Here is an 18,093-nt window from a genome sequence, read left to right on the forward strand (position 1 = left end):
CCATGGGTAGGGACACCTTCCACCAGCCCAGGCTGCTCAAAGCCCCGTCCAACCTGGCCTTGAACCCTTCCAGGGAGGAGGCAGCCACAGCTTCTCTGGGCACCCTGTGCCAGTGTCTCACCACCCACATAGGGAAGAAATTCTTCCTAATATCTAATCTGCATTTACCCTCTTCCAGTTCAAAACCCTTACCCCTTGTCCTATCCTTACGTTCCCTGATAAAGAGCCCCTCCCCATCTTTCCTGTAGGCCCCTTTAAGTACTAGAAGGCTGCTATAAGGTGAGTCTTCTCCAGGCTGAACCCCCCCAACTCTCTCAGCCTGTCCTCACAGGGCAGGTGCTCCAGCCCCTTGAGCATCTTCGTGGCCTCCTCTGGCCCCACTCGAGCAGTTCTGTGTCCTTCTGGTGTTGGCGGCCCCAGAGCTGGGCCCAGCACTGCAGGGGGGTCTCCCCAGAGCAGAGCAGAGGGGGAGAATCCCCTCCCTCACCCTGCTGCCCACCCTGCTCTTGATGCAGCCCAGGACAGGGTTGGCTTTCTGGGCTGCGAGCGCACATTGCTGGCTCACAGGCAGTTTTCCATCCACCAATAGCCCCAAGTCCCTCTCCTCGGGGCTGCTCTCCAACCACTCCTCGCCCAGCCTGGATTTCCGCTTGGGTTTCCCTGACCCATGTGCAGGACCTTGCACTTGGCCTTGTTGAACTTCATGAGTTTCACACAGCCCCACCTCTCCAGCCTGTCCATGCCCCTCTGGATGGCATCCCTTCCCTCCAGCGTGTCACTGCACCACACAGCTTGGTGTTGGTGAACTTGCTGAGGGTACACTCGATCCCACTGTCCATGTTGCCAACAAAAATGTTAAACAGCACCAGTCCCAACCCCCAGTCTCCACTTGTACCCTGAGCACTCTGCATGTGACCACCCAGTCAATTCCTTATCCACCAAGTGGTCAAATTAATTTCTCACCAATTTAGAGGCAAAGATGTTGTGCGGGAGTGTCAGAACCTTTGCACAAGTCCAGGTAGATGATGTCAGTTGCTCTTCCCTTATCTACCAACACTGTAACCCTGTCATAGAAGGCCACCAAATTTGTCAGGCACTATTTGCCCTTAGTGAAGCCATGTTGGCTGTCAATAATTATCTCCTTGTTTTCCACGTGCCCTAGCATATTTTCCAGGAGGATCCTGGTTGGGTGATTTATCATAGATTCCCACCATCATATCTGCCTTGTTGGCCTTCTCCCTGATTCCTACCCATAAACACTCAACTGTATTATCACCATCATTAAGGTCTAGACAATCAAAACACACTGTAACATACAGGGTCACCCGCTGCGTCTCCTTCCTTGACTGTCCCTTCCTGAAGTCTGTATAGCCATCCATTGAAGCATTCCAGTTGTGTGAGTCTTCCCACTGTGTTTCTGTGATGGCAACTATATCATAATTTTTCTGCTGCATAATGGTTGCCGGCTCTTCCTGTTTGTTGCCCATGCTGCGTGCACTGATGTAGATGCACTTCTGTTGGGCTATCAATCCCACCACCTTTTTGGGGAGAGAAACCCTAATTCATACATGACCATTCTCAGGCACTTTGGTTTGGTTTTCCTTACCATGGAGGTAATCACAGCACTGTAACAGAACTGTACAGAGAAATTGCAAGCGCATGCAGGGTGAGCCAACAGTCATTTGAGATGTTACTACTCTGTCCTTTTTACATTTTACTCTTCTTCCCTTGCCCATTTTGCCGCCAGAGATCAGAGTCACACAGCAAAACTAGCATAAGAGTGTTCAGGTGAGGATAGCTCAGTTGTTTTGTGGTGCAAAATCTCATGGTTTAGATTAAGCTCCAGTGGAACTGTTGTCTCTTGAATTGACAAAGGAACACTTAAATGCTCTGCCAACTCTGTTGAAGAGGTTGTAAATTCTAGTAGAGGACCAGTAACTGTTGGAGGGCAATCGTGTCTTAAGCTTCTCCAGCCATTTACTACATGCAGCTGTTCACTTCCTGAATAAAGACAAACTGGTAATTTCTTTGGGGAGTGAGAGAGAGAAGGGCAGCAACGTACTCTTGTCTTCTCAAATGTCATTCTTCAAACAGATGTCTTAAAGATGTTATAAAAAGTCTATGAAATGCAAATACTAGCCAATTAATGTTTCATATTTTAATAGTAGGGCAAGTAATGGGAGTTTTCAAGCTGATTTGCTAGATAACAGTTTTATTGCAGAGCTGAAATACCTCAAGTGCACCATCTCTGAAGCAAACGCTTTTAATTATTTGGGGTTAGAAAAACAAACTGTTCATAGAAGGTAACCTTGTGTTTGGGTGTAATGACAAAGAATCATCTTTCCAGGATGTTGTATGTTGGTCTTCTGGGCTGTCACAATTTTAAGATTCTCCTTATTCTTTTGAGATGTTTTCAAGTTAACCGCTGTGGACATTAATGGATTAGTAATGAAATTAATTTCAGTTTCTCATTAGTCTGCATCTTGCTGCAGAATTAGGCAGTACTTACAATGGATTGATCATGTAAACATCTGCCCTGTTTATTGCAGCATATTATTGTGCCTGTTCTCTGGAGGCCAACTCTTGTTCCATTTGCCAAAAAGCAGCAAAAGTTACCTTGTCACCTTTTCATTGGTTCTGCTTTTCACACTTGTCGCCTACTGAGTGGTCACCGTGATTGCAGCTGCTGGCATACAGTCCATGTCTGTCATGTGAGCAGCTGGTCTCCTCACATAGGTGGAGGTTGGGAAACAGAATGCTGTGGCCTTAAGAGGCTCTTGGTTTGCGTCCTTACCAGGAGGATGCTAAGCTCCGTACACTGTATTTGCTTTCTTAGTTAAGATGCGTTGTCCTTAGGAAGAACAGTGAGGGAGGAGAAAAGTGGCATAGGTCCTGCTCTTTGGGAGCAGGAGGGAGAAAACTGATGACTAGGTGTTGTTTAGTTGGGCTGCAGTGGAGGAAGAATGACTGAGTAGCAGGCAGCATGGCACAGCTGAAGTACTAGTCAGAACAGTATGCTACCCACGCACTGTACCACAGTTTCACAGGCTTCTGTCTGAGAGCAGGAGGTGGCAAGGGGGGAAGGATAGGCTGTCTGCTGCTGACAGCAGGAGGGTGGATGGGAATGATGCTGCTTGCAGCCTTCCACCCTGCTGTTTCAGAGCCAAAAAAGGATTGCACATGCAGATACCATCAACAAATGAAAGCAATGCATGAACAAAGCTTGTTGCGTGCTGAATTAGTAGTTTCCCAGAACTGGTGAGCATGCCACTTTGGCTGGTAGAGGTAGGTGTGAAGGTCTGGGTGTCAGGAACCATGCAGTCAGTTGTTGCAAGAACATGTAAAATGGAAGGGTCCTAGCTTCTATGTTTTACAGCAATCTCTCCTGGCTTTGCAGTCAGTGGCTTCCTTGAGTATTCCACTGTGCCAGAATCTCTCTGTGACAGTGGCTACAAGTATCTGAAGAAGAGACATGTAAGTTACTCTTGTGCAGTCATCCTCCACAGATGAGAGCCTGGTTATATTCTTGTCAAATGGGTAGATAACTGGTTGACTCCCATACAGGCCGTTGACTGTGCACTGTGTAGACCTGCTTCAGCTCTTTGTCTTAGCTATAAATCATTTTAGATTGTCAGTGTGCCCACTCTCTGTCCTCTGCATTGTGTGGAGAAACAGTTTTGTTCTAGCTGATGGAAGCTAATGGGTGTCTGCTTCTCTAAACTCAGAACCAGAGTAGATTGCATCCTGGTTCTGTTTGGGGTTGTATATCTTGTACTGGAGGAGGGTAGAGAAGGTTGTGATGTGCCTATCTGCTAGATCTCGCTCTTTGATGGCTAGCAGCTATTATTCTACAGCAGGATTGAGTTAATTGAGAAAAAAGCTAAGTCTTTAATGTTTTGTCAGGAAAAAAGCCTTTGGACAGTGAACATCTTAAAGTAAAAGCAAGACTGGTAAAAGCTCTGTGAGAAGTTAGCCCCAAAAAATTAATGCCTCTGGCTGTGTAAGAATAATGACGCTCAGAAGCAAAGACCTTGAGGCACTGAAGGTCAGATGAGAATGACAGCTTCCTATGGGGCTGCTGGAGCTTGTGAGGAACTGTGGTGAGTTAAGGTGGAAGATGCAACACTCTCTCCCTCCCCTGTCCCCAACCAAAATAAAAAGCCTACAAACCCAAGAAACCAAACCAAATCAAAACCAAATACTCCAAATGGTGTATACCGAGTTCTCCTAAGGGACCAGTCGAGCCAGCAGGGAGACAGACAGTTCTCAAAATAACTGAATGAATTCTACTTCACACTTAACCTAATGATATTACTTAAATAAATGCGATGAACCAAGGGAATTTTTCTGGCATCTAAGAGTTGTGTGTATATTAGTTTGCCTATTATCTCTTATCTTCCACTCCTTCATTATGTAGCACTGGTAACATGCATTCTTGGCATAGCTTTATGGCTTCTGAACAAATTCTTAATCCTCTGTGCAGTTAATAGATTTGAAGCTGCAAATTTGATACTAGGGAATCAGGTGAAATTTGGACATTCTCCTTGTATCTGAGTATGACATTTTTTTTCCATTCTTTTAAGATCTGCGATTAGGCATATTTTTTCCTTTCCTAATGGTACACAGGTAGGTTACTATGTTTAGAAGTTACTTTCTTGAGAGAGTTGGGAGAGGTAATGTGGAGAATAGATGGCTAGTGGGAAAACTAGAGAACAACAAATAGAAAACTTAGTTCTGATTAAACTAATAGATTGGCACAGAAAATATTTGGAAATGTCAGTTTAAATTCAGCAGTTTCATAGTCACTAAGCTGAAAGCAGTGAGATCTGGAAAACAGCAACAACAACAAAAAACCCAAACCCCAAAAAACCCAAAACCTCAAAATATGTTCTAAAAGACTTCTATAGATACTGAAGTATACAGTTTATGTAAGTTTACAATAGAAGTGTGTGTGTGTGTGTAACCTTCCATGGAGATACTGAAAATCTGATGGGGCACAGCCCCGGGGCAGCCTGCTCCAGCTGACCCTACTTGAGCAGGGGCTTGGGCCAGGTGAGCTCAAGAGGTTGCTTCCAACCTGAGTGGTTCTGTGATTTGTCTTGCGTTTAAGGTTTTAATAGTCCATGGAACATCCAGTGCAAATATTCTACTAAATAATTATTTGTAAGAACATGCAGCATATTGTAATTAATTTATATTTGTCTCTGTGATTTGGGGGGTTTATGGGGTGCTAGTGTTTTTTGGGGAGTTTTGGGATTGTTTACTGGGGTTTTCTTAACAAACAATGCCAGTAGAAAAGAAAAATTTCTTTTAACTTGTGGATTCTTTTGGTCTCCCTGTAAATATTTCAGTGTTGTCTTATCTGCTGTGAGATGAGAGAGCAAACTGAGTAGGTACTGATTTCCCATTAAATCTGCCTTTGTCATTGGTACTGCCAGTTCCCACAATCCTAGCATTCCCAGGGCATCAGTCAGTGTCTACAAGGAACAATTTTCAAATATTAAAGCATGTGAAAAGACATACAGGCCAAAACTCAGAGCTCTCTAGGGACTGTGACCTCTTAAATGGAATATATTCTGACATTTTCACAGGCTACATGAAAGAATTCCAGCAGGGTCATTCCATTTGGTAAACTTCTAAACAAACATTCCATCATTTTAGTTTGATTTATAGATTATTTTTTTTTTTAAATTATCTGCTTATTGTGAAGAGATTAACATGGGAGACATGACCTGTGACTGACTCAATTTAAGGCATCTGGTATATATGAAAAGATCCTGTTAGAGGGCTTGGCATTTGAGTGATTACAGGAGATATGGAAAGTATGTTTTCCTTTAAAGAGATCTCTTGATCAAACTGTCTTATTCTGTCTTTTTTTTTTTTCCTGAAATTCCTTGTGGATAACTAAATGCATAGCTAGAAAAGAACGTTGTGTTAATTTTATATTCCACTGTATAATTGTTTTAAATTCTTAGAACTAAATGCTAGCTGCATATGTTATTGTTGACATGTTAGCTTGTGATATAGCCACTACAAGAAAGTGATGTAGTGCAAACAGAACTGGTAATTGATGCACAGTAGTTACTATATGCGCCTTTTGCAAATCATAGGTAGCATGACCACAGGTGGGTGGCCAAACATTGTCATTTAAAAAATTATGTGTATATAGATATGTGCAGTTAAATATATATATATATATGTATTTTAAAATGTATTTTATATGTACACTCTCTAAATATTTATTTATTTTGATGTATATATGAGCAAGGCTGAATAGTAGGGAAGTTTCATTTAAACAGTGAACAATGCCAACATATGTCCTCTCTTAAAAGGAATTTCTGAGGGTCGTAGTGGGAGAAGAGAAGTAGAACGTGCAGACTTATAAATTTGGTATTACTGTAAGTGTTTGGGGTTTTTCTGGGAAGAGTAACTAATGTAGATGGTGACCATAATTGTCTTCGTTACCACAATGGTGGAGAATATAGGCAGAAGTCTCCAGTCCTGAGGTAATTCTTTAGTCACAGCATATTACACAATGCTATTTCAAAAATTACTTAGTTTTCATTTGACTTTCTGAAAAAAAAAAATAATAATAAGCTATACTTGATGTTTTACTACCAAAAGAATATGAAGATGAGAGACTTGAATGTTTTGGGTTTTGTATATTTATCTTAAATACAAGCATAAGACTGTACAAGATTTACTGCTGAGTTGTTTGACAAATGTCATAAGTGTTGAAAGAACTTATATACTGGTATAGAATTTTTTTTTTTTTTTTAAGAAAACAAGAAGGCAGAACAGAAATTATTATAAGTAGCAATCGGGGTCAGAGGAGGGAAGGGAGACAAACAAAACCCCCAAAACAAAACCCCTTAAATTAAGTTTGAGGTAACATTCTCAGTGTTTAAAGAAGTAACGGAATAAATTATAACAGAGATTATTTCAATAAATATTTTAGTTTGTGTAGTCAGAGCACTGTTTTTGTATGTGAAGAAATTATTACACTGTGATGAACTGGTTTATCCTAACACTGTATAAAGGATCGAGAAATTAATCAAGGTGTGTGTAAAGCCAAAATGAAATAGATGTTTGAGTAATTAAGCTTTTTTTCCCACATCAAAATCTTGTGGTAGTGAAATAGATGAAATAACTAAGACTGTTTGTATTTTTGATTTTTTTTTTTGTTTTGTTTGTTTGTTTTTTGGTTTTTTTTCTAGAGTTTAAATTCACCTATACTTAAAAAGAGATAATGGGTCTATTCTGAGTGGCCAACAAGCAGGCCTTGTACTGTGAAGGGTACAATGTTGGTGTGTTGTTTCCACCTGTACATTGTGATTTTGGTGAATGTGTTAGGCACTTCCTCTCTTTAAATAATACTTTTTCTGTAGGCTGAAGGTTGGTGAAACACTTGAAAGGCTGTGTGTGGAGGATGGAAATTAAAAACATTAATTACCTTAGGTTTAAAGCAAACATTTATGAAAAACTGATACAATACATTGCTATTAAGTGAGATGTTACTGGATTCTGGTTTATGGAACTGACAAGGATGTTCCATTATGAAGCTGTTTTTTCTTAATTTCACCCACTTGTATACAATATATACAACTGGCATAAATTGAAATTAAAATTAGAGGCACTTCTACCCTCTGAAGATGATGTGAATTGCAACAGATGTAATTTTTATTGAAACAAAATGCTTGTTGTTGTAAGGAACTGAAGGAACTGATGCCTCAAACATTCCTCAACACAGAAAAGCCTCAAGGACGAGCTGTGGCCTTTGTGATTAGTCTAAGGAACGCTGGGCAGCAGGAGTGTATCAAAGGGTGCATGGCTCCACTTCCTTGCTGCTGTAGTGCCAGATTCCTTAGATAAGCCTCAAAGGAAACTCTATGTTTGGGCCAAAAAGACTGATAAGCTAGAGGCTGGACAGCTACCAAAGCAGAAAAAAACTGAGGAATAAGTAAAGGTGCTAGGGGGGGAGCACGACCACCTTGACCACATTCTTTGATGGAATACCCCTCTCTTTGTCTAGTATCCTAATCAGCTGATAAAATGAACTTAAAAGGCAACAGAAAACTTTGCCATGTGTGCACTCACCACCCAAGATAACCAGGCCTGCGACAACAGAACTTGGGCTCTTTCCTTTCCTTTTCGTAACTTTCCTTTTTTTTTTTTTTTTTTTAAATAGGTTTATCAGTAAGAGACCATATTGCTTACTATCCTTTCCCAAGTTTAAGTTGTTTCTACCTCAAGTAAAACATTTTAACTGGTCATTTGGTGTCGTTTCACCTTAATTTAACCCAAGGGGATCCCAGAAGCTTTAAGACTCACCGGGTTCCCATTCCGGGTGGTAACAGTTGTGTATCTTTTACTTCAACTTATGGATTTGATACAGTGATGCTGTTTGTAATTGGTTTTAAACCTGCAATTGTAAGATACAACATGCACTGCTTAAGATTTTCTTTTAGCTGAAAGAGATACCCATGTTTTATTGTTCAATATAAACTAGTGTGTCAGCCACAGTTTTGTTTCTAGCTCATTATAGGTTCCTGTGTGATCCTCAGTGTCATTTAGCTATTTGTACTGTTAAAAATAGCTCTTTGGAAACAGGTACATGATCATATCAGAGAGATTATACATCCAGTGCTTACTTTGGAAACAAGTAGTTCTCTTTCCTTTATTACAAAACCTGTATTTAAGTATACACTCAGCAGCAGAAAGACAAGATGAAAATTCAACAATTTTTAAAAGTTTTTTGGCTTGTTTTTTTAATAATGCCAGCAATTTCAAGTGACAATCCAAATTCCAGCTGCCTTTTAGAATCTGAGCACAAAAGCTTTTCAAACTGTGAGAGGAGCTGAAACACCCCAAGCTTTTTTTGTTTATGTTTCATGGGTTGTGTTCTATTTACTGTATAATTGCTAAAATAAATAAAAGGCTTTAAAGAGTAGTCAGAGAACAAACAAGTTGCTATCATTTCACTAATACTTATTCAAAAGGATTTTTTGTTATAGGACAAAATGGGTAATTGTAATGGGAAAGTGTGAAGTTCTCACCCTTCAAGTCTTTCACCAGTTCTTTTAAGATCAATGTGGAATTAGCATCCTTTAAAACCAACAATGAAAGTAACTGCTGTGCAAAGCAGTTTTTATCTGTCAAAACAATGACCTTCAAGACGGATACTGTCCAAACGAAGTATGTTTGAAGTATCGGCGTGGTATTGGTGGCTGATAACAGGGCTTCTCCTATTTTGCAAGAGCTTAAAAAATTGCTATCAGATTTGAAAGTGTGTAAGTGAATCTGAGAAGTAGGTATGGTGCTTTAACAGTCAGAAGTAAGAACATATGTGAACTGTTCTAGGAGAATGACAAAATTATTTCATTTAGCAGGAAAAAGGGAGCTCTTAAATGGCAGGTGGATTGGCTCTCTGGGGATCATGAGGAGGCATTTTGCCTTCATTCCCATGGGACCCGCTTGTGAGTAGAAGGCACCTTTGAACAACTGAGTATTGACAGTTAGCAGATGAATTTACTACTTGAATGTACTAACTAGCTCATAGCGTCTCTGTTCCTTCTAGTGCAGTTCTTAGGAATGTGAGAAAGTAGCTCATTAAAACATGCGCTGTTCCCATGTAATAGTGCTGCAACTACAGCTACTGAGCCGGCAGTTGTGAGATGCCTCCGGGTGCCTGTGAAATTGTCGCGGAATTTTAGACTTTTCTAATAGACATGTCGAGACATGCTGATTATTTTTGCTTTGAAGCCTTATCACTAAAAATAGTAGAACTATATTGTTGAGCACTCAGGTAACTAATACATCCAAATTATTAGTTGAGCTTGAATTAATGTATATTCAAGACTGCTGGAAAATGAGATGTTGTTGGAATATGAGTCTTTTTTTTTTCATGACTTGGAGGATAAATGTCATTCTTCCTGCAGGGGTTTAAGAGAAACTTCCCTGGGCACAATGTCCAGGCATTCTCAATATTTACAATATAACTGAATCTGAACAAAAAAGATTTTCTTCTTCCGAGATATCTTTTCTTCCTTTTCAGTTGTTATGTCTGCTCCCGTGCCAACTATTCAATGTTGTATAGCATTTATTGGCAACTACAATATTTGGTTACATGGAAAGTAGGCAGCATCTTTTTGACCATTCATCTCTCCTAGTCTGCACAAAAAATTCAATTATTCTTATTTTCCATAAATTCTGTGATTCCTGCTTTTCTTCATAAAGTCATTTGCAAATTACTGTTGAGATTTTGATCAGACTTCTTAAAGGGGTTTTAAAATATTAATCTGTATGTTAGCTTGTATTGAGCTGGAAAGTGAATTTGAAGCAAAATATTTGGCTTAACTCCAAATGGCTGAAGCATAAGCATATCAATTTCTGGAAATTCTGCTGTGGAGTGGGTACCCATGAAAAAGGGGAGGAGCGAGTAGCAGGAACTCCATGCTACTAAAGCTTGTCTTTCTGAACAGGTGAGAAGTGTTCAAGAAGGCTTGAACTGCTGTTACCCAACTGCTGTTATTGTGACCCAGCATTCAGTTGAGCACTGGGCACTTAATTTATATAAAGCACTATAAACACACAGGAATGGATAGAACTACTTTCAAAACTATGACATTTGAAGGAAAATGTGTTACTCCTCGAGTTCTTTAATTACACACTTCCTATTAGTATGTTGATTTCTTAAATTTCAAAATACTCTGTTCTCTGAATTTTAAAATTGCTATAGACCAAAGTACCGATTTTGCAGAAAATGTGTGAAACGCACTGTACCCTTCCCATAAAACAATTTCTGCTGTTACTTATTGTTATGCTGTCAGAATATAATTATTCCATCCAAACTGTTAAATTCTCTGTTGCTACAAGAAAAATGTGGGGTTATAATCTGGTACATCAATAACTGTGTAAAATTCTATTCATTGACTGTGTCAGATTTTCATATAGGTTTCTTAAGCAGTATGTGTTTTGTATTCTGTTTGTCTGGATTTTTTTTTTCTTCCTGGATGTGTGGAGTTTCTCAACAGTAATTTTGTTTCTTATGCATAGTAAGTGTTCCAGCTGCAGGCAGTGAGGAAGTTCATTTGATTTATGAAGGAGTTCTTCCACAGTAATTTTTTTTTCTCTTGTATTCAGTAGAAATCACTGCAAAAGCAGATGTGTTGGAATAGTCTATAATTTGTATTTTAACAAAATCTAAGATGATAATTTTTGTACAGATGATGTGCAAACAACAAATCTTTAGGCTTGGAGATCTGCCTCAAATAATTTATGCTGCAAGAGTTTTTCTTTTGCCTGTAAGCTCATGTCTCTGACTCTGCAGTTCTGAGCAGATCTAGGTCTTTCTTCTCCCATCAGTAGGAAGATGGGGAGAGGCTTTCAAATCCTGCTGGCTGCTGCAGGCAGCTCCCCTGACCCCCCTAGGGTATCAGTTGCTTGCCCTGGGAGTGCACCGTTCAGGTGAAGAGTTGGTGTTGAATGATTGTCTTGTAGAAAGATCCGAAGAGGCAAGATGATTTTTTTCTAGTTTCTAATTTTATAAATTCTGCATCAGATGTTTGTTACGGTATATATATTTAAAATATACAATATATATACACAAATATATATCTATATATAATATGAATATAAATATATACTCTGTTGTATATATTTTCAAACCTGATGCCATAAAACTGAAACAGTTTTTTTGAGTGGATGCCCTTTATAATTTCAGGCTGGAGGATCTAAAATATGAAGTAAAAGGTGTGGAAAATATGTATAATGATAGTGTTTTTAGGCCAAAGGTAAGGGAAAATGCACCTGCTAGAGGTACTTGTTGACATGTAGTGACTACTTAAAATTCGGTATAGTTTATTTTCTCTAAGTACATTAAATGCAGACTTGTCTGCTGTTCCCTCATGGCCAATGGCAGATAATTAGAGGGGATCCATTTCCCCAAAGTCTTCCAGGTTGACACTGAAGTTTATGACTCGTGAGATAAATGGGATGTGCTGGAGGGAATGGTAGATCAGAAACTGTGGGACGAAATACTCCTAGAACTGCTGGGAATAATGAGGTGTGTACCTAATGCAAAAAAGGAAAATAATGAAATACTTGGGTTTTAGATACTTGCAACAAGGAACAGAATCTCTTATACTGCAAGGAAAGACATGGAAATAATCACTGGTTTTCCCACTTAGTGCTGCTGGATAAATGTATCTGAAACAAGACCTGGGGCTGGGGTGGGTGGGAAGGTTCCTCAGCATAACTTTTTCAAATGCCAGTGTGCAGCTTTGTTTACTGGTGTAACTTAATGAGTAATGAATGTGCCAGTCAAGCAAAGATAAAGTATTTCTGCTGCCTGCAGCAGTGTTCAGAGTAGTGGGGGAAGGGAAAAGAAAGGGGGAAAAGGGAGAGAGTCCTCAACGGTAGTTTGTCTTAGGTATCAGCGAATGCTGCTCCTTCAGCAACTGCTGGATTTATTTTTAACTGCTTGACTCATTCTTTGTCAGATGATTGACCATCAAGCTGCACACTGAAACACGAATGTGCCGAGGAAGCGAGCGTAACTAAAGGGAAAGGGGGGGGGAGTGGCTGGCTGGGAACAGAGGCGGGATTTGGGAGTTGTGCTTCACACGCTCCGTGCCTGCTGCCGGCGGGAGCTCCCGGCGCCAGAGCGGGCTGGGGGGCTGCGAGGGGAGGACGAGGAGGAGGAGGATGGTGATGGCTGCTCTCGGCTGCACAAAGGCGCAACTGCTCATTGATTAGGAGAAAGGACCTGGAAGCAGTGTTCGGGACAGCAGTGTGCTGCTGCTTGGTGACAATATTTTTTTTTTTCCTGTGCTGGATGTTGCCATTCTAAAGGATTCTCATCATGATCGATAGTTCCAAGAAGCAGCAACAGGGCTTTTCTGAGATTTTACCTGCAGGAGATGTTAAGCCACTGAAGGAGAAGGAATGCCTTGAGGTGAACAGCCAGAAGAGTCTCAAGGAAGGTCAGTCACTTGCTGGTTGGGGGACGGAAAATGCAGAAGTACTGGGCAGATTTAGTTGACCAGCATTTGTGGTCTAGTGCGGTATGTCAGGAAGAATTTTTGTACATCAAGTGAGGTATTGCTTTTCCTCTGAAAAAAATTTCTAATAGCTAAATTTAGAATTTATCCAAGACTATTAAAATAATGATAATAGCTTGATAGAAATTGTAGTATGAGGAAAAATGAGTGAGAAGTACTCTTTTCAGAGTAACATTTAGTGCTGAATTCATGAGTACTCTGAAATTGTCCTGTAAATATTGCATAACATGCTTCAAAATGTCATTATTGAAATAAATATAATTAAATAAATGCCATTAACTATGGCACTATTAAAAATAAAACCCCATAAATCTTTAGTTTTAGACATGTATTACTACCTCATTTTCAACAGTACTTTTCTCAGCTGTCTTTCTTTAGAATTCCTCTCTCCCCTCATACTTTAAATTAGATTTGACTCTGCTTTCCAGATGTATGCTTTTCAAATTACAATGTCTTCTTAAATGTTTGGTTTTAGACTGTGCATTAAGTTGATACAGAGCACAAGCATTAGTCTGAGGATATTTGTAGTGTTACTTAAAGCTGACGAGTGGTACTATACCAGATTCATTTAAAGTAGTAATCGTTAGGCTGTGGCAATAATACTGCTGAGACATGGAAGTTGCCTTACTCCTTCCTGCTGGATGTATTTTTCTAGCTGGCCTGTGTTAAGGAGGAGAAGGAAAAGACCTCTTGAGGTCAGCTGCCAGCCTGGCACAGAACAGTTTGCTACCTGGTGTATAACATGCCAGGCTCTTTGCAGTTCAAGACTCAAACTCCAACTTCTAAATCAATTGGAAACAAACTGTATTTGTAGTAGTCAAAATTCCTTCTTTCTTTTTACAGCACTCTGCATTGATTTTTACTCCAGATATTGCTGTGTTGTCTGGTGATTCAGAGCTTTCTTCCTTGGTATTGTGGCAAGACTGCTTGCTGTTTTTTCCCCCCTCTACATGAGATCATGCCTTTCTCAGAATTTAAATGCTCGGTTAGTTTAGGTTTTGTTTTGTTTTTAAATTTGGATCATTTAGACATTATTAAATGTTTAATATAGCAATGTTTAAAGTAGCAAAAAGGCCATTTTCATTAATGAACTCAGTAAACGAATTCAGTAAAAAACCCTTAGCTCTAAGTTAGAGGTAGACAAAACACTGTTTTTTTTATATAATGTAGTGATACTGAAGGTTTCTTATTGATTAGAAAGATAATAAGAAGTTGAGGGTTGATGCATGTGGCTGAGAGTGTAACAGTTCAGATTCCTTTACAGCAGGGAAGTACTGATTGAAAGACAGTGATGGAAAAGAAAGGGCCAACAGTGGCTTCCTTTCATGGTGTTTGCCTTGCAGCTCCAAACAGGCTCAGTTAAACCTTCTCCTGCTACCTCTGTGGGCAACGGGAACAAAGAAAGAAGGTGATGAAGTTGAGAGGGACAGAGGAGCAAGCACACTGTTGTGGGAAATACTGTAGGAAAAAAATCCAGTAACTAATCTAAGCTACCAAGAAATATAGGGGAGCGTGAGAGGAAAAAACTAACATGGTGGATAGTATAGGTGGGCTAATAAGTAACCACAGTAATCATTATCTTGAGTCTTCTTTGAATGTGTCAGTTATGTAGAAAGTGGATGAAAGAATGTACATTTCAATAATGATGGTCTGTCAGAGTAGCAAAAAGCCTGCAATTATGGAACACTCTTGCAGTCTAAATTCATGAATATTTTAGAGTTTAAAGTGTTCAGTGCATAAAAGAAGATATAATTGTTACCCACAATCACTATCTTTGCTTTCTTTTCTGTGTTTTAGTACCTCCATTTTCACTTCTCCCCAGTGAATATTGCTTATCCTTTTATATCTCCTAAGTTTGGCAACCTAATACTTAAAATAATGAGCCTCTTTTAACTTCAGAGTATGAATGACTACTGGATCTCCTCTTCCAGCATTTTCTCCTTCTAAAGCTTAGAAAAAACAAGCATTTTCTTTCTTGTAGTATATAGAATGAAGTATTGAAAACATTGCAAATCTGCTTGTTTTGAATCTAGAAAGTCTAAAATGGAGCTTCACCTTTTCAGTTTATAATGTTACAAAATATGTGGTTCAGGTATTTTGTAAATCTTTAAAAATTCAATTGCTGTTGTTAATGTCTTCCTATTTAAATAACACCATAAATAACATTAAAACACATCTTATTTTACAGATTCTAAATTAGCTTCTGGCATTCTGATCCTTTTTCTGCCCCTTGCGCCTCCCCCCCCCCTTTAATTCAAACAATGAAATGACTTGGTTTACCACCTGAACCATCAACCCTTTTAGTTGGGACACAAAAATACTTACTAATAATATCTGTGAACAGTTAAAATTGCAAAATGAGAAATGTAATTCTATTGGCAAACTTAGATGAAGTATGTAGAGGTCAAGTAATTCAGAAGGTGCTACAGCCTTTCTTTTATAATCTCTTTTGCACAGGTTTGATAAATTTAAAAATCCTGAGATAGTACAGTGTAATTATTGCTTAGTATTTTTTTAAAAGGAGAGACCTCTGATGGAAACACAAAACCCAGCACTGTCTTCAGCAAATTAATATTAAGGGCATTGAAAAGTTAGAATACAGGAATGAAATTTTTTTCTTTGCTTAGGCTAATGAATAGTCTTAGAAGATACACATTATAACATCCTATAGCATAGGAGGAAATCCTCTTAATTACCCTACTTTCTTGTAAACAACTTGTATGTTATTGCTACATATTGTCTGTTCTTTGAAAACAGCTCTTAATTTTATCTGTTTTATCAAAATTGCCTTTTGTATGAGCAAGGAACATAAGTACTTTTTGGCTCTGAAGCTAACCATACAGTGCTAACTAAAGAGTTTTTTCAGAAATTCCTGTAATATTGGCTTCTAATGTCAAGTAGGTGGCCAAAACATTTAGAAAATTCAAGTGAAAAGCTTTAAATGAAATCAGGACATCATTGTGCATACAGTTAGTAAGAAAGAGTATCATCAACAATGCATATATTAGGAATATATTTAGGCTGCAGATTAGAAGGTTTCTAACAGAGGTGTGAAGTGAATTTAAGAAGGTTTGCCATGTACCCTACACCGTTTTAATGTCAAGACTGATGAGCTCGTGCAAGAATGTATGACCATACAGAACTCATGAAGACCCAGTATTAAATTGTTGAAACGAATTGGTATGGTGCTACCTTAGGGGGGATTTGAAAGGAGATTGGATCCCAGTTTGCACTGTATTTTTTGTATATTATTCTGAGCTTCAACGTTACCACTTGCCTGCAGGTTACTGTAAGGAAAAAAAACTAACCAGGAAGGAAATTTTCTTTACACATTGAAACATAATTTACTTTCTGCATTTGTATTGCTTTTTAACTTTACTGTTTTGTGAGGAACTGGAGACTGGGAAGTGCTAGAAACAGGATATGGGCTGAAATGAGTGAAGCACAGGGATTTCTCAGGTGCTTACTGGAAATGTCTTCATGCTGTCTGGTTAATAGATTACCAGATTTAGTCAGGAAGGATTTATTTCCTTCCTCTCTTGCAATTAAATCAATATTGCATGAGAATTGTTTATTTAACAGATTTCCTGCTATTGCTGGCATGGTTGAGTATTGGTGATACTCTTGACCTCTACTGCTCTCCTGCGGTGACATGTTAGATTTAAAGATTCTACTGTTGGTTTACTGGTTTTGGTCATGTTTTGGTTTTTTTTTTTTTTAAATTTAAGTTTTGTTATATAGAGTCTAGAGGTCTTTTGTGACCCCATATCAGTGGCAGTCTATTGGGTATGTTTCTTGAGACACAGGTAATGTGAAAAATAATGGAAAAAAAGGTGTTATTCCCGTCGTCTTAGTTAATATATGAATCACTATAAATTTAGTGTACTGATCCTGCGAGGCTGTGTTAAAATTCTTAACTTTATATATCTACCATAAGCAGTCTCTTTAATGACAGTGGGATAATTGTATGTTTTACAAGTAAATCGGCACTTACTCTGCGAAATTTTCTCCTTCAGTGTAGCATTTAAATGAATAATAAATATATGGTAATCTCATTATAATAAACACATGCTTTAAATACTTCGATAAACCAAGGCCACAGTGTATTAATTTGATTTTGTATGTAATCTGTATACAATTAGAGGATACAGTGGCTAACCAAGAGTTCTAAGAAAACTTGCTATGACAACTACTTAAAGGTTTTATAAAAAGCTAGGATTAAGACTGCTGCTGCAAAAGTAGGTGTAGCCTCATCCAGCCCTACCCTGCTTACTGCCAGCCTCTTTCTTGTGTTGGCATTAGTAATTCCGCAATCCTGAAGTGAGTAGGATGGGTGAACAGGTACTGCTGAAGAGTGTTTATTTCACTAGTGTTAGATTTCAGGCAGATGAGAGCACTGACCTGATGAGCTGCATCTCTGCCAGTGTTGATGCAACAGAAGCAGCTGGGGTTGGAGGGAGGAAGAGACCGTTGTCTTCTCATCAGTAATCCTGGTTTAGATCATATTAAGTTATGAAACTACACTCCCAACACCACTGTCTGTTTTGCTGCTATACTGGAGGTTTATTCTTTTCCTTTCACAAAGCATCAAACAAAACATATATGTACCTCAGCCTTTTTAATGCAGAGTCCTTCTTAATGCAGCAACTTTGCTGTCACTGTAAGCAATCTGACTCATCCACTGAGCAAGCATCTGCAGAAATCTGATGTTGTTGTCTACATACCAGAGTTGACACAATGCCATTGCTTACATCCCAGTTTGCAGTCAGGCATCTTAGTGTAAATCCACCTCCCTCAGTGTTTTGAATTAATGTGTAATCTCATGATTTGAAAGATCTGCTTGGATATGCGTTTTGTTTATTGGGCCTACTGTGCCTAGGAAGAGCATGGAAAATGGAGGTAATACCTTCTCGAGAGGGCTTGACTGGACATCATCTGTCATCATTCAATGTTACATGCTCCAAATTATCACAGAGCAAGTCTACAGTAGGTGCAGAATTTAAACCCAAGTTTCACAAGTCCCTTGACAGAA

The 18,093-nt window shown here is 39.0% G+C and overlaps 1 protein-coding gene across 3 annotated transcripts in view; it reads left to right on the forward strand.

Moving 5' to 3' along the window:
- Positions 1 to 18,093, forward strand: part of MRTFB (myocardin related transcription factor B) — a 90,833-nt gene that overhangs the window by 28,173 nt on the left and 44,567 nt on the right. Inside the window, exon 1 of one of the 3 annotated variants that reach the window (XM_009964607.3) lies at positions 12,513 to 12,983. The exons of the other annotated variants lie outside the window; for them this stretch is intronic. Within the exon in view, the coding sequence (XP_009962909.2) occupies positions 12,863 to 12,983 (121 nt within the window). The 5' untranslated portion in view covers positions 12,513 to 12,862. Of the gene's footprint in view, positions 1 to 12,512; positions 12,984 to 18,093 lie in introns of those variants that run through there. 3 annotated transcript variants of the gene reach the window in all.

Source organism: Tyto alba, unplaced genomic scaffold (assembly GCF_018691265.1).
Source record: "Tyto alba isolate M040663 unplaced genomic scaffold, T.alba_DEE_v4.0 Super-Scaffold_28, whole genome shotgun sequence".
NCBI lineage: Eukaryota > Metazoa > Chordata > Aves > Strigiformes > Tytonidae > Tyto > Tyto alba.